Below are 24,912 nucleotides of genomic sequence, written 5' to 3'. Positions count from 1 at the left end.
AGTCTTGTTCTCCCCACCCAGCCCTGATCCGAAGTCAGTCTCTGCTCTGCCTCCTATCAGATCACAATTGTTGGCAGCCAGTATGTGTGGAAGAATGAGCACCAGCTCCTGCATTCAGTGGTTATTTCCCTGAGAAAGAGAGTCCCCTGGGGCTTGAGTATGGGCCTATGTGTCTTACCAGTCCTTTGCTGCTAGTTTTTGACTGGCTTTTGCCCAGGCAGCAAGCCCTCCACAACACTGGAATCTTGACCAGCAACGTCCACAGTGTGCCTTGAACGAGAGCTCTGGTGAGGCCACAGCAGCAGCACCTGGAAGCTGAAAGCACCAAGAGCAAGTGGCTTGTCCTGTAGAAGGGACTCCATAACCACGTCTGAATCTACCACCAGTTTGCTCAACCCACAGCGGCCCAGATTGGAGGCTACAAAAATATCCCCCTGCTCAGCGCCTCCTCCCTTGTCCTTTGTAAAGCTCCAGCATTTCAATCGTATTCACACCTCCCTCTCCTCACACAAACCACCTCAGCTCTCTCAGTAACCCATGTCCACAAAAATTCATGATCTCCTTCCCTTGCTCACGCCTTCCTCTCCATGATAATAGCCCTTCCGAGCGCTCACACTCTCTTATTTACTCTTACTCTCATCTTTCACCCTGTGCACCCCTGCATTTGACTAATATATATGAAATAAGCAACTATTGCTGAAGGACTATAGGTGATTTTGTGGAGGCTATTGATATCTTCAGCAATCCCAGCCCCACGTGTGTTCCTAATCCCTTATTGCTCCATCTCAGGACCCACCAGGAAGGTGCTGCCCAGCTGATCCTAGGGCTCTGTTACTGGGAAAGGCAAAACACCCTGTGTTGCATCTTGCCCTGCCCTGGTCATACTAAGTTTTCACTTAGAATAAGGATAAAAATAAAGTTCCTCAGTTTGTCAGGGTTTTTCTCAAAAAGGGTATTGGTGTCAGAGCAGCCAAAACTGTTTCTCATTCCCAGCTTCAAGCTGACATGCTGCACATGGCCATTGATCTATTGCTACAGGCACCTTTGGTCTTTGTTCTGGGAGCTGCCTTGATGTTTCTCCTGGAAGAGCATTGCACAAGAAATGCAATATTCTTTCAGTACAAAGGCTGGGCTTTTCAAGTGAGCTTTGCCTTCCCAAATCCCATTAAAATAAACTGGACTTGGATTTCTCATATACCTTCAAATTTCCCAAATTACAAGGTTAATATAAAGCACACAAACCTACCTCTGAGGTTGCACAGCTCCCCACCAAGCCCACAGAAGTTAGGGCTGGCAGGCACTTGATAAAGGTGATGCTTATTTTCAGGGACTAATCAATCACAGCAAATTGCTAAGCAATACATCCATAACAATTCTCACCTGGAGATCTTAGGTTACTTTGCAGAAAGTTGGTGAGGATCAGGTAGTGAGGAATAGGGGTTATTAAAAAAAAAAAACAACATAAGATTTTACGTTTCTTCACGGAATAATTTAATATGTTACCATTATGTTTCTGCTCTGAATTACTTTGCAGGGAATTTGCCCTCGCCACTGCCTAGATAAAGCTTGGCAGGTCCAGCCTCCAGCACTGAAATTTATCCCACATGAATATGTCACAAAGTGCTTTGTCCAATTAACAACCTTCCTTATAGGATTTTCCTACAAGAGCTGTAACGGCTTCAAAACTGTTCTAGGTCTTGGCATTTCCAGTTCCCTGCGTCCTTAGGGGATAGGGCTTGTAACTGGGAGCTCTAAATCTTGGGAAAGTCCTGATTTTCACTGCTTGTCTCGCCTACAGAAGCAGAAAGCCCAGGAGGTGTTTGCTTTGTGTGCTCCTTAGGGTCTTCCCATGCTGGATACTGTCACACAAGGTTGTAAGGTGCTTGCCCTGCTCTAAAAATATCTTGTCTGGTTTCGGTCAGGACTTGAAGGGACTTCACTTCTGTGGTGGAGCTTCTGTGGTGACTTCATCTCAGCAGCTTGTTGGCTTCTTCAGTGAGGCTGCTCACTAGGAGCTCAGCTCTGCACCCTAGGGAGAAGAGGGTGGAGGGGGTTTCACCCCATGCTTCTTTGGTCCCTCAAGTCATAGCCGTGCTGTCCGGCTGGGCAGTTGTGTTGGTCCATGGAAGGGCAGAAAGATGGATAAAAGTCATGGAGCTTGTGAGGTGCTGGAGGGAGACAGGTAGTCTCTGGGCCAGCAGGGCTGAGTGCTCAGTGTGGCTTAGTGCCGTCCTCGGCATGCTCGCAGGGATGGGGACAGACCTGTCCCCACGTTATGGATGGTAGCAGGCAGCCACCGGCGCTATCCTGGGTGTGCTTGAGAGGGGGGAGGCATCATGGACCCCACAGGGGCCTCAGCCATGCTGCCTGGTCTCTTGAGGAGCAAAGAAACCTCAGCTCACTCCTCACCGCAGATACCGTTAGGATCCTGGTTGTGGAGGCCATGCTGCCTCCGAGCCGCCGTCCCCAAGGCCTGCTCTGGGTTCCTCTCCCCCTCCCCGCGGGTGTTATTTACGCCGTTTCCTGCCCAGGGAAGTTCAGGAGTTTGACGTTCCCGGGCTGGTTTCCGCCATCGGGTTTCCCACCGGGAGCTCCAGCAGAGCCCAGCGGTACCGGCGGTGGCCGGGCAGGAGCCGGCCCGTGCCAGGGGGGAGGACGGAGGTGCCAGCCGGTCCCAGGGAAGGAAGCATAACCCCCTTCATGCTGGGCACCTCAGGCTCCCAGGCTCAACCATCCTGGAAAGGCTGGAAAAGCCAACCCCCATGTCCATCCCTCCGCATGGGTCCCGTGGTGGGGCAGGACCCGCTCGGTCCCGGCGGGAGGAAGGGAGGACGTGGCCGGGCATCACCGTGGAGCTTTTTTGGGTTCCTGCCGAATCGACGCCCTCCCCTCTCCCTCCCTCTCCCCCCCTTCATCCTTCCCGCCCGGCCTGCGCCTCCCCTCCCTTCCCTTCCCTTCTCCCTCCCATCCCGCAGCAAACAAAATGGCTGCTGCATGGCCATTTTGTTTTCCGTCTGGAAGGGGGAAGAAGCCAGGACGCTGGGACTTGGCTCTTTTTTGGAGGCTGCGGCCATGTTCGAGCCCAACTCTCCCGTCTCGACGTGGCACCGGCTGTAGTGAGAGAGAGAGAGAGAAAAAAAAAAAGAAAAAAAGAAAAAAAAAAAAAAGGACCTTTTGGAACGAGACCAAAGTCAGAGGCAGAGAGTGGGTAGTTTTGGCGTATGTTGAAGCCCTGAAAATGCCTGGAATTGCCAAACTGAGCTTTTGTATTAGCAGCGTAAGGCTACTCGGTGCATGCAGAGCCGCGGGGCTGCAGGGTATAGCCGGACGGAAAGGTTTGTTCGCTATATTCAATAAAACAGCCCTCCTTTCTTCTGTATTTATAAAGTACCAGAGAGCACTGTTGTCTAATTTGTTTTTGGACAGGCGGATGGTTTTACACATCGGCTTGGTATGATTAGAGCCGGTCATTGCCGGACGGTAGCATTTTAACCTGTTGTGTGTCCTCTTGTTTTTTGGTGAATATAAAATGCGACCTTGCCACTGATCTGGCAGTGCCTGGATTTAGCCGATGCGATCCGGAGGATTTATTTTAGGGATTTTTTTCTTTTTTTTTTTGGTTTGTTTTGTTTATTGCCTTCTTGCCTTGAAAGTTTTCACCTCGGGAGTACAAAAACTTCATTTAAATATTAAAAGAAATAGCTGTTCTTGGCTTCTTTCGCCCTTGCTTTTCCTAGGAGGACTGAACTGTGCTGTGGTAACGAGTCGTTTGTTGCACCGGGGTGTGTATCCCGCACACGTTAAGGTGTGATACACAACCCAGACGCCATCAACAGTAACACGCCTTGAAAGTTTAAGGGAACTTGGTGGCGTTACCATACAATTTTGCGCAGAAGCAGGGCAAAAATACCAGAACATGCGCCAAATAAAAGCCTTTTTTTTTTTTCCCCCCCTCTTTTTTTTTTTTTAAAGTGATTCTGCATTTCCTTCGGTAGCCTGGATGTCTTGGAGTTAGTAGTCACGTCTCTTCGTTCACGGCCGATGGGAGGAACAGATCTTTGTCCAGTGGCACGATGTGGGGGGTGATCGGGCTCTGGTAAGGCATCGGTGTTGGGGTGATCATCCCACCTTTCCTTGAGGGGCTGCCCGGACATCTGGAAAGACGCAGAGACTTTCCGAGAGGAGTCGGGAAGGAGAGCAGAAAGAGGGGAAATCGCTTTTCTTGCACAGAAAGGTATTTGCCTCCATGTCTGCTCGGCTTGCTTACAGACAGGCGATGTGGAGAATCGCACGGGTGACGGTGGTCCCGGTGCCGGGGCGGCATGGGTGGGCGCCGGGAGGGCGGTTCGCGTCATAAATTAAATGTTTTTTGTCCAAATCTACGTTCGGGCTGGACTTTACCTGCGCACCTTTGGTGAGCAGTTTTTGGACTGAGCATCGAGAAGGAAATCAGTATTAATGGAAGAGTTTTATAGAGTATGCCAGGGAAGGATTGTCTTTCTTTAGATTTTTGAGTTAACCTATAGAATTGAGTATGGAGCAGGTAAAAATAAGCCAACAAGATGTCTTTTCTCTTATATCTCTTGATTTTTAATATTTTGGAGAAATTACTCTATGAAATATCAGTAACGCCTGTTTCAGTTTAATGACAAATATTCTGGGATTTTTTTTTCCTTCAGAAGAGTGTAAATTATATGCTAATTTACAAGGAAAATACACTAACGTTTAGAAAAACCGTTACGTTTATGGCCACCTTTAATAACGGATTTTTGAAGGGTTAATAAAAGATAAGTTGTATAACAAGCAGGTTACAGATGCCTGTATTATAAATAACAATACGAGATTCATTAATGATGAGCCAGATGTTTATAACCATCTGAAAGGACTCGAGACAGCCCCTAACAGATGAGTAGCTATTTACTAAGATACCTAGTAATTGTTTAATAATAAACAAATGCTACGGCAATGTTGATATGAAAAACTACCTACGTCATTAAAAGAGCATGGAGGAAAAGCATTGCTGAGACACCGGGGCTGTTGCAGGAATTAACTTTAAATATTTTTACTCGCATTTCCCTTTGCCTATTTGCAGTACCTTTGATTAACTCTTTCGAAGGGTGATATTTTAATATCGACTCCAGGGTGGGGTGTCGGGGAAGATGGCTGGCCTTGCTTTTCTGAGAGGTTCACCCGGCCTGTGAGAAGTTAAAAGCAACTTGTCCTTGTGGCTAGTTTGGCAAATGTCAATTTTTTGCTTTCCAATGGCACGGGGTGTGTTCAAGATGTTTTTTTGGGCCATTTACTGCTTTTTCTGCGAGCGGGTTCCTCGCTGCTGGCCAGCGGAGTCGCGCGGCTCTGAGCGGCACTGTATGTGGATGCACATCTCGGCAACGTTGGGGAGCTACTGAAAACCTTCCCCACCTCTTTTTATTTCTGCGTGTTTTGACTTGGATTTTTTATTTTTGGGGGGTCTGTTTGCTTATTATTTGCCACTCCAGCAACGCGGCAGGGCAAGGGATGTGAAGTCACGACCGGTTTCCCTACGGGCAAAGCTAAGGAAACAAAATGGCCGACGGTCAGCCATTTTGTGCCAAGGCAGCCGGCTGGCTGCTGGCAGGCTTCGCCTTGGCCAGGGCCGCTTCTGCCCCATTCCAGCCCATCCTCGGGGAGGCTGAAAAGCCTCTCAGGGACGCAGGGCCCTGATTTCCCACTGAGAAGCCCTGCCTGTCCCCAGCACGTTTTGGCACCGACGCGCGGGACCGCGGCTACACAAAGACTGAAAAGCAGTGTCTGCTTTTAAAGGAGCGACTTTGTTGTTTTATGGTTTCCTCCTCCCTCCTCCCTCCTCCCCCCCCTCCATTTCATTCAGTGCTCCTTAATAAACCAGATCAGCTCCTCAAAGCTTCAGAGCCTTTCCAGCTACTCTCCGAGGTGGGCTCTGTGCCTCCCTGTTTTAAAGGCAGAGACTTGGCCGTGCTCGGGCATCTTTGGTCTGCAGATATGTTGAAATTTGGAAGGGACATCATCTTGGGGTCATCATGAGCCACCCTGAGCCCTGCGAACCGAAGAACAGTTGTAGGTCACCTCTCCCTCCCCAAAACGAGCTGAAAGCTGGACTGGACATGCCATTTTTTTGCCAACCTGGAGGCTCTTGCTGTGAAGGAACATATTAATCCTTTATCTGCCAATTTTCCTCACCCCTCCAAGCACCTCGAGACAGCAGGACTGTGTGGTGCCACATGCTGAGCACAGGGACCTTCCTGCAGTCTCTCACAGAGACTGACCTGGCTTCTTCACAAAAATCAAATTTGGCTAATTTTGAAGGAGTCATAGGAATCTGGAAGGGGAAAATTGCGGTGCCACTATCTTAAGGGCTGCATGGAAAATGGTGTTTTTCAAGGAGGTCCAATTCTTAGCAGCCAAGTATCCAAAAATCTTCCAGAAGTGGACTTAAATAACTAAAAAGGCAGTGAGTGGTTCTGGGGTAGAGGCTTCTGACTCCTGCAGACCCTGTTGGGTATTTTATCCAGAATTTTGCATGGCTACATCACATTCAGGCACTTGTAAATCTCGTGCTTCAGCAGGGGTGTGCTCGAAGGGAAGGCTTGGTGTCTGGAGAGCAGGGCAGAGCTGGAAGGCAGCTTGCTTCGGTGATTGCCGTGGGATTTTTGCTGAGAATCTCAGTAGATATGGCGTTTGCACCAATCTTGTGGCTGCGTGGATATATGACTAATTCATAACGGCTCTTTGTGAAACCCCAGGGGGGGTTTTACCATTGAGCTGTTATCCAGGATGCGTGTGATCTTCTCTCTCCCAGGATCTGTGAGTCTCCTGCAGATATTAAAAGGGAACATCCCTCTTTCCCTCTCTGTCAAAGACGGAGAGGTGGATATTGACCTGTCCCAACCCGGCTGGGCTGGCCCAGACAAGTGCCACCAGAGGCTGGAGCAGGACTTCCTAAGGCTGGTTCCATGGATTTGCTGGGCAATCTTTGGCAAATGTGGTCACCTCTCTGCTCCTCCTTCTTTCCCTATCTTTTGTCTTGGTGGTGTAGACTACAAGCCATCCAGGAGAGGGGCTTGCTGTTGTTGGAATTTGTATAGTATTGTTTGTGGTATCGTATAGCACAAACGAGCGTGACAGGGATACTAAGGATGAAATGGTCATAGTGATCCTTACCAGGCATCGTATCTCTAAATCCTCCTGTTTTGACTCCTTTCTTCACAGATCCTGGCAAGATCAGGACTGCAGAGTCAGCAGCTGGGTATTCCCGAAACCTATGCTCATTAAGACAATTATAATAATTAAATCTCCTGTTTTCAGGATTACTTATAGAAGTCAGAAGGATTTTTTTTTCTGTATATAATTAGATCTATGTGAACTAGAAGTTGTTTAATGTAATTTCCCACCCACAGCTTGAGACTGACCCGAACACCTCTTCTCTGCAGTGATTTCAAGAGTGGCCTTTTAAATGCCTGCTCTATACATCTTGCTTATGTGCTTAAAATGACACCAGATTGGGAATAAGGAGAAATTGTCCCTCCAGGTTAATTGCAAAGAATCTCTTTGGAGAAGATGCGCATCCTCTGCCCTATGTATCACCTGATGTGGTCACTGGGGCCACCCACCTCTGCTCCTCTACCATTGCAGTGACCACTGGCCTTCTTGCCACCCCAATCCCTTCTGGTTGATGCCTGTGGCACCAGCTTGATTTTTGGGAAGCTGAAACACTTTAGTTTATAACCACTACTTCTGTCCCTGAGGAGGCAGAGTGGCCTGTGTCAGACGGGATGGACCTTTGAGCCCAACTGTAACCTCAGTGAAGCTCTGGCTGGTGTTGCATGTGTTAAGGAGGGATGCACAACCTCTGGGCACCACTTTTTATGCCAATAAACCAGGAAAAATAACATTTCCCATCAGAAGGCTGTTTGGAATGCAAGGCACTTGGCAGCATGGATGGGCTGTGTTCTTAAATGCTATAGTAATCAGTCCTGCAACATTGATTTTTTGACGTTTTTTATACTCCATCACACCGGGAGAGGCCTGGGCCAGATGGCCGGGCACAGTAGGTCATCACTTGTGAAGGCTGAGTTTGTCAAAGGAAATTAAGAGAATTACCTGGAGCGTGCTGAATGCCAGTGAGAAGGACTTCTGGAGAGCTCTGCAAAGGAACAGGGGAACATTCCACACCTTGCTGCAAAGATATCCTTGTACCCCAGCCCACCCTGAAGTCCCACCTCAAGGGTCCCAGCTACTACAGTTCACCAAATCGTGGGGATCTCACTTATATGTCTGGAGAAGAGAAGGCTGAGGGGGGGATCTGATCAATGCCTATAAATACTTAAAGGGTGGGTGTCAGGAGGATGGGGCCAGTTTTTTTTCAGCGATGCCCAGTGACAGGACAAGAGGAAATGGACACAAACTTGAACATAAGAAGTTCGATCTAAACATGAGGAGGAACTTCTTCACTTTGAGGGTAGCAGAGCCCTGGAAGAGGCTGCCCAGGGAGGTGGTGGAATCTCCTTCTTTGGAGACATTCCAAACCCACCTAGACACGTTCCTGTGCAACCTGCTCTGGGTGGCCCTGCTCTGACAAAGAGGGGGTTGGACTGAATGGTCTCCAGAGGTCCCTTCCAACCCCTGTATCATTCCGCGATTTGTGCTGCTGCCTGTTGGCTGTGGAAGCACAAAGCACTGGGCAGCCTTTGTCCCTTTGGGGACTTGTGCCTCTCCCTCAAAAACGCTCCGCAGATGTTTGGGAGGGACCTGGAGACCTTCCTGCCCAGCTCTGGTGGCAAGTCCTCCCTCAGCTCTCTGCTGAGCCACACATGCTGCCTGCTCAACGTGATACTGGGGGCTCCCTGTTGGCTATGGCTTTTTTTTAACCTTCCAGGGGGATTCTTTCTCACTGCACAAGAACCTCACGCGTCTCTTTTAAACTACCAACTTAATACCTCGTGTCTGTATTTGGGTGTAGAGAGAATGACAGAGTCTCAGAGGGTGAGCCAAGGGCCCGGGGGGAAGCCAGCCTGTCTCAGATCCATGCTAATATTGCCTGGCTGAGCTGTAGCATTAAAGGGACACCGAGCCTGCATGTTGCACTCATTTGTTTAGGAAATGAGATCTGCCTTGATGTACTCGATACGATTACATTTGCAGCCTAAAAGCTTCCTTGTACTCAGTTATTTCTAATCTGCTCAATTCCCTGGAGTGCCCGGCAGCTAAATTGATGGATTCTCTTATCTGGTGTGGCAGGTTTGTTCTAGATAGGCTGTGTGTTCGAGGTGAGGTCAGCCTGGCTGCGTCCGACTGCAGCCTCGGGAGGGACGTGCTCTCTGCACGCACGGCCCCGGGTTCAAAGGGGAGGGCTGCCGCCACCGTAAGCCCTCGGGTGCATAAAGTTTGCAGCCAGTGCCATTGCCAAGGATAAAGTATAGCCCAAGCGGACCATAGGAGGTTTAAAGAAGGAAAGGAGGTTGGGTATGAGACTCCTTTTTCCCTAACATCATGAATTCTGATGATTTTTCCTGCCTTTCTCTTCACAGGAGCCGCGGAGCAGCCGATGCCGGGACGATGATCATCTCATTGCCGCAGACTGCCATGGTCCCAAGCTGTCCTTGAGGCTGAGGTAGTAGATTGAATAGTTGTGGAGCCCGATCCTCCCTTTGAGCTAACTATACAATCTACTGTCTTTCCTAAGGAGACAGTCAGGTCTTCGGTTCTTCTTCTGGTCATCTATTCCCACCCCGAGCACGGAGGCAGCTGCTGCAGGTCTAACACAAAGCCAGCAACTCACAGGTGAATCGGGCCAGAGCTCAGTCCTGCTCTGTGGAGGTGAGGTAGTAGGTTGTATAGTTTGGTGGGAGGGATTTTATCCCATTTCAGGTGATAACTATACAGTCTATTGCCTTCCTTAAAGAGCAGCAAAGCCACCAGAGGACTGGCTCAGCCACAGAGCTCCTGAGGCATCGTTTCTTTCTTTTGAGGATCCCAAAACACAGCGTGGTGTTTGTTGAATAACTCAGTGGGTCTTCTCTTGCAGTATCCAGGATTGCATTCCTCCAGGGACTGCTCTGTGCATGGAGCCACCTGCTCACAGAAGACCTACCCTCTCTGTTTAATGGGTGCAAGAGAAACCATGAAATGAGTTGGTGCTTCACTTCCCAGGGCTCAGTTCTGTGCTTTTTTGGCAGGAGATGGGCTCAAGTGTGCTGTTCTTTTCTGGTCTGTCCTCAAGTCGGGAGGGGAGCAGATACTTTGGTCCAAAGAGGATAGATCTGAGCTTGTGATTTAAGCTTTTTTTGCACCTAATTCCGAAGCTTGGGTTAAGAACTAGATCCAGGAGCAAGGTCAGCCTGTGGACTCGAAGCCCTGGGAGCTGCTCAGATTTGGCTGCTTGGCCCCTGCTCAGGAAGTACATTCTGTTTTGGCCAAGGCCCCAGCTCTCCCGTGGTATAGAGTCAGAGGGCGGGTCTGGTTTGATAATCCATATCAACCTTACTCCCTCATATGCAAACCCCGGCGAGGAGATTAGGGTTCCTGTGTATTTACATAGAATAAGCCAACGATTCCAATTAACACCCTGTCCTGGAGGGGAGACAGGCCAGGGAGAGACATGAGCCAAAGGGAGCGAGTCCTAGTCCTTTTGGGTTCTCCCAGGCAGGTAGCACTGCCCTCTGACAGGAGGTGTCGGAGAAGACAGCAACCTTCAGAGCTCTGGCACTGGTCACGGGATGGGGAATTGCTATTTCTTCTCTTTCTTAGGAGCAGATGGGCCTGTCCCTCTGCCCCGTTCCGCAGTAAGTAGGCTCAGGACCACACGATGAGGGGCTGGATGGGTTCTTCATGACTGAAGGACATCTCGGGCCATTATCACCCCCATCTCCCTGTCAGGGAGACACAGGAGATCCGGGATGTTGGGCAGGGGCAAGCAGAGCACATCTTCTCAGATGAAATGGGAGGAAGAGAGCTGTCAAAAGGAATCTGAGCCCTCAAATTCCACCACTCACAGGGAGACCCAGAGACCTGGCTGGCGTGGCCATGGGGCTCCCCAAAAATGAAGCAGCATGGTTAAGGGCTCCTCTGCTTCTTGGGATGGGGCGTAGCTCCAGCGAGAAACAGGGATGTGATTTCCTCAGGCTGGGCCACAACTGGTGGGTGGGGATGCCGCAGCGTCGAGCAGCAAAGGAATGCAATCCCATCGCCATAAATCTGGCTCTTCAGCCATCCCGGCGACTCGCTGTGCAAAACTACAGCCTGGTCCTTCTCAGATGCGTTATTATCCTCTCGCTGCTCGCTGAGGGGCAGGACTCCTGCCCACAAATTGCTTGGAAGGTACCAAAATAGCACCCCAAGCATGGGAACGGAGCACCACAGCCACTTTGTATTTAAGAGGTATCCCCTGGAAAAGAACTAATCCCGTGTGTCCCAGAGGAATTTGGTTCAGTCCCTCTCCATTGCACGGATGTTAATGCAGAGAAACTCAAGCAGTGAAACCGCGTGAGCTGGAAGCCATGAATAAAATATTACTGGAGATATTCTCTTGTGAAAATAAACTTGGTTTGACTTTTTAAAGCAAAACAAAACAAAACACCAATGTCTTTTTACTGCCTTGAAGTGAGCTTGGCTGGTGAATTGGGACCTCTGGAGAGGTGGCCAGCGTTCCTGACGGTGAGTCACTGACCAAGTTCTCCGTTTGACCAAAATCCTGAGTGTGGAAGGGGAAGCCACAGCCAGGACACAGCGAGGATGTGGGGCAGATGGGGGTGGGAGCAGAGACCATCCATTTGGGCTGTGGGTAGGTGCTCTCCTGGGCCAACCCTGGTCCTGTCCCGAAGCCCTGAGCCTCTTCCTCACCCTCGGTCAGCTCAAGGGCTGCAGGTTGGGCTTGGAGAGCCCTCACTATAAACTTATTTATAGCTCTGATACCAGCAATGGGAGAACATTGGGACTTCCAGGCTCCACTAACCCATCACCTCGTCTCCAATAAATCACAACTAGGGCTCAGAAACCTGCCAAGGCAACGTTTACTTTCTCTATCGCTTCCTGGTATTTGGGAAAGGGCAGCCTCTGCCCAGGAGGAGGGTTGGCAGCTTGTTTGAGCTTGTAACTACGGATACTGGGGACACCTGGCTAACTCCAGGACACCCAGGGACGTCTCAGCACCCAGGCAAAAAGCCAGCCAGGAGACAAGAAGGAGAAAGGTGGGACCTCTGGGGACACTGGGGGATGGAGAGCACTTTCAGGCCAGATACCCAGAGGGAACACTGGGCAGCTGGTTGGACCTACCCATGGCACGTCCCCAGTTACAGGTCCCCCCAGATGGAGCACTTACGTGCCCCAACCCTTCCCACTCACCGTGTCCAGGGGAGCTTCAGGAGCACGTTGCTCAGCAGCTTCTCAACCTGCAGCAGGGACATCCCTCTCCCTGCTGGGAAACGGGGCCTGAGGTTTGGGGAGGAACCAGGCAGGTGGGGCTAATGCAGCAGCCAAGCCTTAGAAACACCACAAACCCCATGATTTTAGCTCAACTGACCACAGCTGATGGTTTTAAGTGCCTCCTCCCACCACACTGTGGGGCTGCCAGGGCCCAGAAGCATCTTTGCCAGGGTCTTGGCTCCCTTCCCCCCCTCAAGAAGCTGCCTGTCATGTCACCCCGATGCCAGAGCCTCCATCCCTCATGCCAACCCCAGAAATGGAGTGGAAATGCTGCAAAATTATCCCTTGAGTGATTTGTGTCCTCTCTGTGTGCCATATCCTATCCCTGCCATGCGGTCTCCTTCCCTAAATCCCTCTAATTTAGGATTAAATCAACCCAACCCGAATGCCCGTGGTGGCAGGGCTCAGCCCCTGGTCCTGGGGTGGGGGGGGGAAGGGGATTTACTCTCTGGTTTTAAGTTTTCTGTTACAAGGAACTCTCTAAATAGGTCCCTGCACAACCACGTGTCTCCAGAAGTCAAACCCTTACAGAAAACAAAACTCAACAGTTTTTAAGAAGGGGCACTAGCCCCCAAATCCTGATAAAAATATTTAAATCCTAGAATTATGTTGATGGGCTTCTGCTATTAACGCTGTTAATCAGCAGCACCACTGCTCCCACCCCCATCACGGCTCCCAGCAGGGGGGGGGGGATCCAGTGTTGCAAAAAATCAGGTGTTGACCAAATGCCCTGGTTTTTTTGCTGGGAGGAGAAATGCTTTTCTGCTCCTTTTATTGCTTACAGGGAATTTAATGCCACAGTCCCCTTCACCCTGACGCAAAACCAGTCAGGGTCATGAAGTGCCCCCCTTACAACAGCCGCTCCCTGTAGAAATACAGCATAGAAATAGATGTTTTTCTATTCTTCCTAACCCCAAACTGGCTTTTTTTTCCCCCAAAAGCAGCTCGGCAGGAGGATCTCAGCCCGTAACAAGAGCCTAAAGCAGCCACGGCACCTGGGCAGGAGGGTTATTTTTAATCTGATCCTTAACTACATCCGAGGGTTGTGATTAAATAAAGCCCTGGCCTCTCGGCAGGGTTCCGCGTAGCGAGTTGGGGGCTGCCCAGTTCTCTGCGGTGTCTCTCCCACCGCCATCTGCCGGTCACCCTCCAGCAGGGACGGCCGTGACCGTGACCTGAAACAACCCCGACGGCAGCTGGTTTTCCTGCCAGAGAACTGGATCCGCTGGGCTCCCGCAGCAGCAGGGTTTGGGGGGAGAAGGGAAACGTGGAGCCGCAGGGGCAGAAGGACGGGGGAAAAAAGCCAAAAGCAAAGGTCTGACCCCAGCGTGGCTCCTGTGCTGTGAGTTTGTCCCTTTTCTTCCCCGTGCTGGTGACGTTCTGCAGTGAAAATGCTGCAGAAACACAGGATCTGGGGACACACGCTCGCATTCAACTTCTTTCTTTGCTGCAAAGATTAAAAAGTCCGTGTTTGGGGGTGGGGAGAGGGTGGCTGCTGGGTCTCTCAAAACAGAAGGGCTTCAGCCCCAGTTTTGATCTTTTTTTTTTTTGCTCCGAGCTCTCTTCCTCTCGCTTTCCTTGCCTGAGCATTCCTGGTGGGGACACATTTTTGCTCTGCACTCGGGGAATATTCCCTACGTCATCCTCAGTCTCCTCCTCCTGCTGCTTTTGCACGGGCTTAAAAATATGAATGTTGCAACCTTGTGAAAACCAGCCCCCGGATGCTTTTGGGAAGCCAAAAAAAAACCAAAACCCCTTCAGCAACCCCAGGAGCCACGTTGTCTTTTAGCAGTTCCATCTAAGGACACCATCAGGAGGGATTTACAGATGGAATATGCAGACCCTCGGCCTCCAGGTCCCCCAGGGAGACACCGCACGCCCCACAAGAGACTTTCACAACAGGATTTATTCAGTGCACGTTCTAGGGATGCACAGGACACAGCGTCACAGGGGAAGACACGAGTATTGGTCTTTAGGTCATTCTCCACCTCCTCTGTTTAAGAAACCAAAGGATGCTCCAGCCAGAGGAGGGACTATGTCTCCTAGTCCCTTCCACCGCTCTGCAAAGCTTGTCGCTTATTCAACACACCTTTTTGGGAAACCTCAGGTGAAGGACATGGAGGAATAAAACACACAGTGTCCCAGACAACCAAATCGCTCCTCCAACAAGTCCTGGAACCACCAGTAACCTCTAACATCCTCCACTTGGCTCTCTGGAGCTCAGTTTGTACCAGTGCACGCGATGACTTGTTTCTCCTGGACCAGGTTCCACCACACGCAAAATATACATCAACTGGGATCGGGATCTAAATTCAACTACACTTAAGTTATGCAAAGAAGGAAGCCATGCAGAAGGAAGCTGGATGAAGGAGCCTCTTTAACACTGAGGGTTTTTCTTCTGTGCGCGCACACGGGTGCAGGCACACGCGTAAAGTCAGGTCATGGCAATGGACTAACTGTGGAATGGGTACAGGCGGCAGAGAGGAGGATGAAGGGAGGAGGAAGGGTTGCAGAGGCATGAGGAGGAGAAAGGAGCAGATCTGGGTAGTTCTGGCCACAGCTGTACCAGAACCAGGAAGGAAGTAGAAATCCCCTCCTGTGGGAGGAAAAAAAGCCGCTCTTCTTGGACATGGAAGGAAGAAACTTCTCCAAAATGGAGACAAACACATCAAGAGGGGGAAAGCGCATTTTTGTTAGAAACTTGTCCTGACAAATGCCAACCCCCCCCCACCACATCTCATCTACAAACGCCAAAACCAACGACCACGTCTCATCCCCACTTGGTTTTCCAAGCCATTCGGCTTTCCTCGGGGACTCGGTGCGGCGGGGCCCGCCAGCCACACAGGTGGGTGGGACAGCTCATCACCTCCAGTTTGGAAATGGGACCAGAAGCCCAGGCTGGCCAGGAAGAAAGGAGAAGCGTCCAAGGTCACCAGCATTATGGCAGACACCCTCCTGCCCTTGGGTCTCCTCAGGAAGGGGACCAAGTTTCCATGGGACTGCCAGCTGCCCTGGGCTCGTCGGGGTCGGAGCAAATAAGGCAGCGTAAGAAGAGAGCACGTCAACCTGAATCATCCATGGTGTCTCCCAAGCCTACCAGGGTTGTGGAACAACCAGTGCTGAAGAAGCCTTGGTGACTGGTGCAGGGACAGCTGAGAAAGACCATTCAAAGCAGAAGGGCCACCAGGATGACACCAGGTAGGAGGAAGAGTGAAAGCCCCAAGGAGGTACTGGGGGCTCCAGCTGTGGGCTGATCCATGCTTTTCTGGTCTGAGTTTGCCTCCAGTTCCTCAGTGTCCAGGGCACCTGCTGGCAGAAGAGAAGAAAACATGGAGTTAGAAGGGAAGATCTGGGCAAAAGAGAAACTCCCGCTCATGCAGGTGACGTGCACCAAGACACCACGAGGCGTGACAGAGCTGGTGGGTTAACGGGGAGCAGGCTGGAAACAAACCCATGCTTCACACACAAGACATCCAACTGGCCCCCTTCAGTGCTAGAGGAAAGAGTGAGGAGAAGGGTTGGTGCCACATACAAGAGGAGGATCCCAAGGACCAGCTCGATACTGGTTCCTCCCAAGCGCTCTCCATGCTGCTTGGGGATCACTGAACATCTGAGTGTCCATGCCAGGACAGACTCCACAAGTTTCTTACCTGAGAGGGAGGTCTGGAAAGCAGGGCTCTTCCCTTTTTTTTCTTTGGAAGATGATGTTAAGCGCAAGAAGGTGGGCTCTTCAGGGCTGAAGACCACTGACTTTGAGGGGATTATGAGCTCAGTTTTATTGAAACCTAACTTGGACTCTGGAACTATTTGGCTGAGGGATGGAGATGGACTGGAAAAGGCTGATTTCTCTTTTCCATCCTCTTTGACACCTTTATCTGTTCCCGGGACTGATCTGGGGCTGAAGGCTGTGCCCACACTTTCTAACAAGGCTGGATCCTCTGTAGTTGAGGGACTAACAGGCTCTCCAGTGTCTACCTCTACTTCTGGAGATACTTTATAATCCAGGTCTAACGTGGGCTCAAAGGAAAGAGTTAGGCCAGTTGCCTCTGTAGGATCATGTCTTTCTGTTTCAGTGGGTTCTGGCTTTGTGGTTGTGGCAATTTTCGGCTCTGTCTTTGCTGTTGTAGTAGGTGCTGATGTTGTAGTGGTGAGTTTTGGCTTTGCTGATGCTGTAAAGGCAGGTGTTGGCTTGGCTGTAGTGGTGGTAGGTGTTGGTGTGGTGGGTGTTGGCTTGGAGGTGGCAGGTTTTGGCTTAGCCACAGTTGTGGTGGGTTTTGGTGTGGTGGGTGCTGGCTTGGCTGTTGTGGTGGTGGTGATGGGTTTTGGTGTGGTGGGTGCTGGTTTGGCCATAGTGGTGGGTGTTGGCTTGCCTGTAGCGGTGGTTGTGGTGGATTTTGGGGTGGTGGGTGCTGGCTTGGCCGTTGTGGTGTTTGTGGTGGGTGCTGGCTTGGCTGTTATGGTGGGTTTTGGGGTGGTGGGTGCTGGCTTGGCCGTAGTGGTAGTGGTGGGGGGTGCTGGCTTAGCTATTGTGGTGGGTTTTGGTGTGGCGGGTGTTGGCATGGCCGTAGTGGTAGTTGTGGTGGGTTTTGGGGTGGTGGGTGTTGGCTTGGCTGTTGTGGTGGGTTTTGGGGTGGTGGGTGTTGGCTTGGTAGTGGTAGTTGTGGGTTCTGGTGTGGTGGGTGTTGACTTAGTGGTAGTGGTTGTTGTGGTGGGTTTTGGCATGGTGGTTGTTAGCATGGTGGGCTTTGGTTTGGCAGTAGTGGTGGTGGGTGCTGGCATGGTGGGTTTTGGCTTGGCTGGGATTGTTGGGAGTGTGGTGGCTGGTTTTGGCTTTGCTGTCATTGTGATGGGTACTAGTGTTGCAGGTTTGGGCTTGGCTGTGGTGGGGAGCGTGGCTGTGGGTGGTGGCTTGGCTGTGGTGGGGAGCGTGGTGGTGGGTTTGGGCTTGGCTGTGGTGGGCACTGGTGTTGTGGGTTCTGGTTTGGCTGTGGTTGTGGTGGGCACTGGTGTTGTGGGTTCTGGTTTGGCCATCGTTGTGGTGGGCACTGGTGTTGTGGGTTCTGGTTTGGCCGTGGTGGGCACGGGTGTCGTGGGTTCTGGTTTGGCCGTGGTCGTGGTGGGCACTGGTGTTGTGGGTTCTGGTTTGGCCGTGGTGGGCACTGGTGTTGTGGGCTCTGGTTTGGCTGTGGTTGTGGTGGGCACTGGTGTCGTGGGCTCTGGTGTTGTGGGCTCTGGTTTGGCTGTGGTGGGCACTGGTGTTGTGGGCTCTGGTTTGGCTGTGGTCGTGGTGGGTACTGGTGTTGTGGGTTTTGGCATGGCTGTGGTTGGGGTGGATGGGCTTGCCTTTGTTGTCACAGGGGCTGGAGTGGTCTCTTCTACAGTGGGTTCTGGTAAGAGATGAAAAGTGCCGTGGGTTAGGGCTGGAGCAGGGACCTCAACAGATCCCACTGGAGGGTGAAGCAACAGCTGACCCCTCTTAGGTCACTCTGGGCCATCCCCTACTCTGGGATTCCCAACCTGGAGACACCTCATCTGCCTCACGCAACCTCCTGCCCCTCAAGGGGCATCCTCATGGGGAACAATTGCTGGCTAAAGGGGCCATAAGGTCCTTGTTTGATCCTCCTCATCTTGAGGCAGCTTAGGGGCTGCCATCACGCCTGGTGTGTCATGGCCCAACCCTGGAACTGCTGGTCCAGGGCTTCTTCCTGAGAGCTCCAGGAAGGTTGAGAGCTTGGACCCCAACCCAGGGGGCTGAGTCAAGGGACACGTGCCCCTTCGCAGCACTTACCACACAGGGAGTTGACACAGACTCTGCCCTCAGGACACTGCGAGCAGGAGGGTCCTTCCTTGTAGGGCTTTCGGCCTTTCATATTACCCCTGGAAGCAGAAGACACCAAGAAACAGAAGGTGTGAGGAGAGGGGGAAACACCCATCCCACTGAGGGGGTCTGATTCAATGGGAACATCCCAGCCAAGGAAAAACTCAGGATTAATGGAAAAACCAGGCCTTGGTCTCCTGCTACAGACACTCAGTGCTGCTTGCTCAACGGCCTGACCCCAAGGCTGCCAAAACTGGTGGAGACAGCTCGGCTCCATGGACCAGATCCTTCACCACCCCCTAGAACCGAGCTATTGATGGGCATTGGGGTGGGAACAAAAAGGAGACAAAATCACCAGACCCCCAAGAAACTCTGCAGTGACTGGCCGCTCTTGTGGGCCTCACCAGCTCCAAGCAAGTGGTCCCCAAGTGGGGTGCAAGTGGGTACCCACCTCTCCTCCCACGTCCAACCCTTCCTGCTGGGCCAAACGTCCTTCTCCACCCCAGGTGACCACTGCTGCTGGTGGGGAAGAACAAGGCACGGAGCAGGGAGCTGTGGGTTGTACCCTCAGCATCAGCCTTGGGTGGCTCTCGGGGGGGTGCTCCCTCCCCGGGTCTGTGCCAGGAGCTGGACCAGACCTCGGCGATCACAATCACGGGCAAGGATCACCAGACAACCCTTCCTTCCTTTGTGACCAACCCAAGATAACAAAGGCCTTTCTTGGAATTGCTTTTCCTTTCTTTCTGGAGAAGGCCAAACCCTGCTCTGCTGCAGGGACTGAAGGAAGGACGTTTCCAGCACAGGAACCCCACCAAGATACACCAAGCCCTGTGAGCCGTGGGACTTACGGGGGATAATAGTTGCAAACGAGGAGGTACATGTCCTCTGTTTCAATTCCTTCGATCTTCTCGCAAAACTTTGACCCGCAGCCGATCTGATGCGTGCTTGCCCAGACCACCTACGGCAAAGACCAGGGCTGAAGGTGAGGGGACTGGGTGAAGGCAGATGCCCTGTTGGAAATCTGGCCCTGGCCTTGAAGGCTGCTCTGCCACCACACCAATGCCCCTCTGTTTCAATTCCTTCGATCTTCTCGCAAAACTTTGACCCGCAGCCGATCTGATGCGTGCTTGCCCAGACCACCTACGGCAAAGACCAGGGCTGAAGGTGAGGGGATTGGGTGAAGGCAGATGCCCTGTTGGAAATCTGGCCCTGGCCTTGAAGGCTGCTCTGTCACCACACTAATGTCCCCCTCATCCCTATTCTGTGCCCCACATCCCACATCCCCACCTTGCTTTAGCACCCAGTGGCCCTGGCCTTGAAGGCTGCTCTGCCACCACACCAATGCCCCCCTCATCCCTATTCTGTGCCCCACATCCCCACCTTGCTTTAGCATCCAAGGTCCTGTCCCCTTGCCCCTGTCTGGGCCACCTTCCCAACCTCAGGCTGTAACCCACTTATCCAAGCTTTTCTACCACAGAGTCCACCCAGGTAGAGCATCACCATCTTGGCTTTGGTTCTGGAACCTTCCATCCATCCATCCATCCATCCTCATATTTACCACTACCTTCTCCAGTCTTCCTTGCTCCCAACCCAAGCTGTGAAGAAACACCGAGACCTCCTATCTCTGCCTAAGACCTGCTGGAACCCAGCTCTGCTGAGGAGCCAACAAAGGGCTGCAGAGCTTCTTTAAAAGAGGTCTTCTCCAAAAAGGCTGGTCATGGTTGACACCATATCACTGTGATTCCTACCTGGTTCCCCAGTCTTTGCAAAGATTCTGGGAGGAGCTGGGGCTTTGGTACAGCTCCTTTCCCAAGAACCCCATCCCTCCACCCCACCAGCTCTGTACCTGGGTGTAGTGGCCACACATCTGCCCAGGGACACACGTGGTAGTCGTCAGGTTGTAGTATTTCTCCTCCGCGTTCCAGTCTTCCACGGCGAACTCCAGGTCCAAGGTTGGGGCCATAGCAAAGAGATTTTCCCCTCGTCGGCCCCTCTCCTTGTTGTGGTCCCAGATGCATTTCTCCGCGTAGGCTTGAGCAAAGGCCTCCAGCTCCGTGTCCCAGGTCTGGAAGGAGCTTGGTGTCAGCATCCAGAGAGGGACACCGGGCTCTCCAACATATGCAAGGACACGTACCAAGGACCCCTGGGCTCTCTGACCACAACTTCACAGAGTCACAGAATGCTTTGGGTTGGAAGGGACCTTAAAGATCATCAAGTTCCAACCCCCTGCCCTGGGCAGGGACACCTCCCACCAGACCAGGTTGCTCCAAGCCCCCTCCAACCTGCCCTTGAACCCCTCCAGGGATGGGGCAGCCACAGCTTATGGGTAGAATTCAAACGTGGGACTCTCTGAGTGTCCTCTGAGAAGTCCTCAGGAGAAGGGAGCTCCTGAGTCAGTCCCAGTACAACCCAAACCTGAGCTTACAGGTCAAACCAGGGAAGGTCAGTGCATCAGCACAACTCTAAACAACCCTCGCCTGGAGCACCTCTAGCATCATGGTGGACCATCCTCAACTCAGCGCGGAGAAACCATGAGGTTAGAATGGAGGAAGGGAGGAAACTCACCCTGGGTCACACAGAAGGGGACATCCCTCTGTGACCAGGGTGGGGATGGGAGGAGAGCAGGACACATCTCCCCTGGCACAGAGCCTGGGAGCACACACTCTTGGGAAACATCATCCATTTGCCTGGATCCGAGATGTGGCTGGTGGCTGCCAGGAGCCCCCTCCAGAGCGGCCCCACTGCCAGCTGAGCCCACCAGCCTTCATCCCCCCAGAGCCACATTGATATGCAGGAGGAGGAGGAGGAGGAGAGGTTTTCTCAGAGGGAGACACACAGGGTCCAACCCTACGCTGCAGCTGTTTGGACCATCCTTGCTCCATTTGATGGAGACGGCGGCTCCTGCGGCGAGCTGGAAGGCAGCCCAGCAAACGGCGGGTCCTGAGGGGGGGGACCTTCCCAAATGGAGCCAAGGATGGATCCAAAGAGGGGACAGAGCACGGCCACGGAGCAGGACATGTCACAGGGCATCGAGGGGGTTGTGGACAGACCCCTGAGCAGCAGCGCAAGGGACTCAGGGGGGGAAGTAAACACTGAAATATCTGGATGGTGACACAAAATGATGGTCAACCTCCCACCGTGGCCTCAAGCCGGGCTGAGAGCGATGGCTGGAACCCCAATTTGGGGAGCACACACCCCTCTGGCACGGAGCTGGGCTCCGTAAACAGGGAGCACCTGCAGGATTTGCCTCATTAAAAAAAAGAAAAGTGGCTTTAGGCTGCGTATCCCCCCTCCCCACACCCCCTAACTATTTCCACAGCAACCAGAGCCGTGTCCCAAACAGAAGCGTGGGGTGACCTCAGCCGGGCACGGTGCCACCGCGGCAGGTGAACCGGGAGGCGAAGGCGGCCCAAGGAGACATCCCAGGAGGGAGGTGAGGTTTTTCTCATGGAAAACCTCTACCAAGAAACCGTCAGGGCTGCTGAAAAGCTGAACAGTTGTTGTGCTTCAAAAAGAATAATAATAATTAAAAACAAAGCCTTTGGCTCCAAGCTGCGAGCGGGTCCGGGGCGTTTAAGCAGAAATAAAGCAAGGCTGCAGCAGGGAGCATCTCAGAGCTTCTGATCTGCCAGCAGAGCTTCAGTCAGAATTGCCACTGGCTTAAGGACCTTGAGAGATTCTTTCCCTGGGGCTTTCTCTAAGACTTTGGCTCCAAACTCCTCGTTCTCCAACTTTTCTCCACTCTGGTGGGTGTCTGTGGGATCATAGTGCTTGGGGTTCTGGCTCTGTCCCCTTTGGGTCTGAAGGCACCGCTCAGCCCTCCTCTGCCTGAATATTGCTTTTTGATTCATTTCCCTGGGAAGCTCCCATTTACCAGCCCATGAAGGTTTAATTCAGCCTGGGCAACTTTTGGGCCAGGCAGAGAGGTCTCCTCCAAGCACACTGTGACCACAAGAGCAAAGGATTCCAACTATCCACCATAAACAGTTGTTGTCCTCCTCCTCGGGCATTGCAAACAGTGAAAAAGATCACGTGGTGCAAGATAAAACACGATAGCCAAATTTTAATCAAATCAAGGGTCCGAATAAGACAAAAAGCAGCACCAGCTCAAGAACTTGCGTTACAGCTACACGTGGTGGTGTAGAAACCTGACTCAGTTTCCCCAAGGAGAATGGGGGGATCCCTCACCTCCAAGAGCCACGCACGAGTCATGGAGGGGATCAGGAGCACGATGGAGAGCCCCAATAACTGAATGACCTGGTTGTGATGTTTAAAGTTGACATGCCCTCTTGTAGCTAAAAGCCCTGCAGAAGCAAACACCCCCTCCAGCCCATGGTGGTGTCTCACCTGCCTTTGCTCCCCATCAGGAGGGGTGCTCCCCTGAGTGGGACCTGCAGGGCTCCCACACGGAGCATCAGGGAACTCAGATCACACTTAGGAACTTCCACAACCAACCAAAGGCAACTCTACAGGTGAAAGGAAACACCTCTAGAGAGAGGCAACTGAGGGAACCCCTCCATTGACACCACCAGGCTGTAACCCCCCAGAAGGATTGCTCCATCTCCCCTAAAAAAAACCTCTGATCCCTCCCAGCATTAAGATAGAGGCTCGTGCTACACAAACACCCTCTGACATCCCCCTGCAATAAAAGCCACTCACCATCTTCAGCATGTCCATAGCAGGAGGAGAGACCTGGGAGCGGTATTTATTGTGCCCATCCAAGATTATCTTCTTTTCTTCATCGCTCAGGGACCAGCTCTGCTCCAGAGCCGTGAGGAACAGGAGAAGGGGAGGAAGCCCCGAGCTCAGCATCGTGCAGCCAGCTTCTGCTCTCAGCAGCCCACGGCTCTGGCAGTCACATTTAAAGCACCTCCCAAAAGCAAGGAACACCCAACAGCTTGAAGATTGGGGAGGAAACGTATTTCTTTATTAGAGCAGAGTCCCGGAGCCCCGTGGAACACACCCATCTCACATATCAGCCCTGATGGAGAAGCGGTCGGTGCCAACCCAGGGTCTGCTCCCCGAGACAGACCCCGGGCCCGATTCCTAATCCCTGGATCGGCATTTTCATCCCAAGCCTCTGCTGCTCCAGCCCTCAGACATCACCTCAGCCCTCAGTTACGGCTCCTCTCTTCTACCTCCAGCCCCTTTTCTCTTAAAACTACAATAATAATAATAAATAATAATCCCTAAGCAGCCAGCAAAGCCCTGGATTACCCCGGGGTCCTCCTCCCCTGATGCAGCTGCGTCTCGAAACGAAGGCAACAAGATGCAACGGCTGAGAGCGGTTCACAGCGTAGGAACTCCCCAGCTGGGGGGCAGAGCCCACCTCATCCAGCCCCACACTGGGGAGAAAGCAGCAGAGAATTGGGGAACGTCCCCCCTCAGGGCTCCCCCAGCCCCCTGGGAAGTAGGGGGTAAGCAGAGGGTTGATGGCCCTTCCCTGTGCCATCAGAAGGGTGAGCAGGAGAGGAAGGGCAGGATACAGAGGTGAAACTGCCCCAAAAAAAGGGGAGTTGAGGGCTTAGAGCCCCTTCAGGGCTGGTGGGGGCTGTTAGCCCTGTGGGGACGGGCTGTGCTCCGTCCCTGGGCAGGCACCCCGAGGGCTCAGCATCAGGTGTCCCCATTCTCCCCACCATGGAGACCACCCAGCAGAGACCCTCCAGAGACCCTCCAGCCTCCTCCTCTGGGCTGGTGCCCCAGCCCAGCGCTGCTCCAGGGGGGACCACGGGGGAGGAAGGACCCGTGGGTGGGCAGCTCAGCAGAGCCAAGATCGTCCCCAAGTTCTCTGCCTCCCCCTCTCCCCTCCCAGCTCCCCAGGCAATTTTTCCTATTGCTGATCTCCCCTCTTGCCACAACAACTCTCATACTGCCCTCAAATTACCTTCTCCTTCATTAGGTCCAGGGTCTACCTCAACTGTACAATTTGTGCCGGCAGGAGCTGAGGCTGATATCTCAACAACCTGCCCCAACTCATCGCTCAAACCAGAGGTTCCCATTCCTTGCTAAGGTGAACCAGAATTTGGGTCAAGGCAAACCCATCTCCATCATGAGACACCTCCAAAGCTCTGCTGCTGTGTCTCCAGAGATCTGGAGAAAACTAGAAAGGCCCAACACTGGCTCCAGCTCCTGTTCACCAACTTGCCATGGCCTGGGTTATGAGCAACACAGCTGAGAAGGCCTCAACACACATCCTGTTCTCTGCAAACGTGGTGTGGGGACAAAGGGCCAGCCTCCAAGTAGCCCCTGGTACTACAGGATCCTGACTAAGCCTCACAGGAGAGTGGAAAAAGACCTTAAAGTTGCCATGGCCTGGGTTATGAGCAACACAGCTGAGAAGGCCTCAACACACATCCTGTTCTCTGCAAACGTGGTGTGGGGACAAAGGGCCAGCCTCCAAGTAGCCCCTGGTACTACAGGATCCTGACTAAGCCTCACAGGAGATCATAGAACCATAGAATGGGTTTGGGTGGGAAAGGACCTTAAAGCCCACCCAGTGCCACCCCCTGCCCTGGGCAGGGACACCTCCCACCACACCAGGTTGCTCCAAGCCCCCTCCAACCTGGCCTTGAACCCCTCCAGGGATGGGGCAGCCACAGCTTCTCTGGGCAACCTGGGCCAGGCTCTCACCACCCTCACACCAAACAAGTTCTTCC

The 24,912-nt window shown here is 52.5% G+C and overlaps 1 protein-coding gene and 1 long non-coding RNA gene across 2 annotated transcripts in view; one reads left to right on the top strand and one right to left on the bottom strand.

The window, feature by feature from the left end:
* The first annotated feature begins 3,065 nt into the window (after positions 1-3,065).
* LOC106891736 lies at positions 3,066-9,614 on the top strand. The gene is made up of 3 exons (XR_001412775.1): positions 3,066-3,335; positions 3,973-4,234; positions 9,546-9,614. It is a non-coding gene; the product is annotated as an uncharacterized LOC106891736 (long non-coding RNA).
* Positions 9,615-14,326: 4,712 nt separating this feature from the next.
* The window catches only part of PI16 (peptidase inhibitor 16), an 11,450-nt gene continuing 864 nt past the window's right edge, over positions 14,327-24,912 (bottom strand). The window contains exons 2-9 of the mRNA XM_014948436.1: positions 22,916-23,180; positions 20,103-20,321; positions 19,105-19,214; positions 18,227-18,315; positions 17,692-17,825; positions 16,966-17,310; positions 16,089-16,866; positions 14,327-15,747 (exon numbers count right to left, since the gene is read on the bottom strand). Coding sequence (XP_014803922.1) covers positions 15,605-15,747; positions 16,089-16,866; positions 16,966-17,310; positions 17,692-17,825; positions 18,227-18,315; positions 19,105-19,214; positions 20,103-20,321; positions 22,916-23,180 — 2,083 coding nt within the window. The 3' untranslated portion in view covers positions 14,327-15,604. The remainder of the gene's footprint in view (positions 15,748-16,088; positions 16,867-16,965; positions 17,311-17,691; positions 17,826-18,226; positions 18,316-19,104; positions 19,215-20,102; positions 20,322-22,915; positions 23,181-24,912) is intronic.

The sequence above is a fragment of the Calidris pugnax genome, unplaced genomic scaffold, assembly GCF_001431845.1.
Source record: "Calidris pugnax isolate Ruff unplaced genomic scaffold, ASM143184v1 scaffold91, whole genome shotgun sequence".
NCBI lineage: Eukaryota > Metazoa > Chordata > Aves > Charadriiformes > Scolopacidae > Calidris > Calidris pugnax.
The sequence above is the reverse complement of the archived record's forward strand: the minus strand, read 5'-3'. Positions and strand labels throughout refer to the sequence as shown.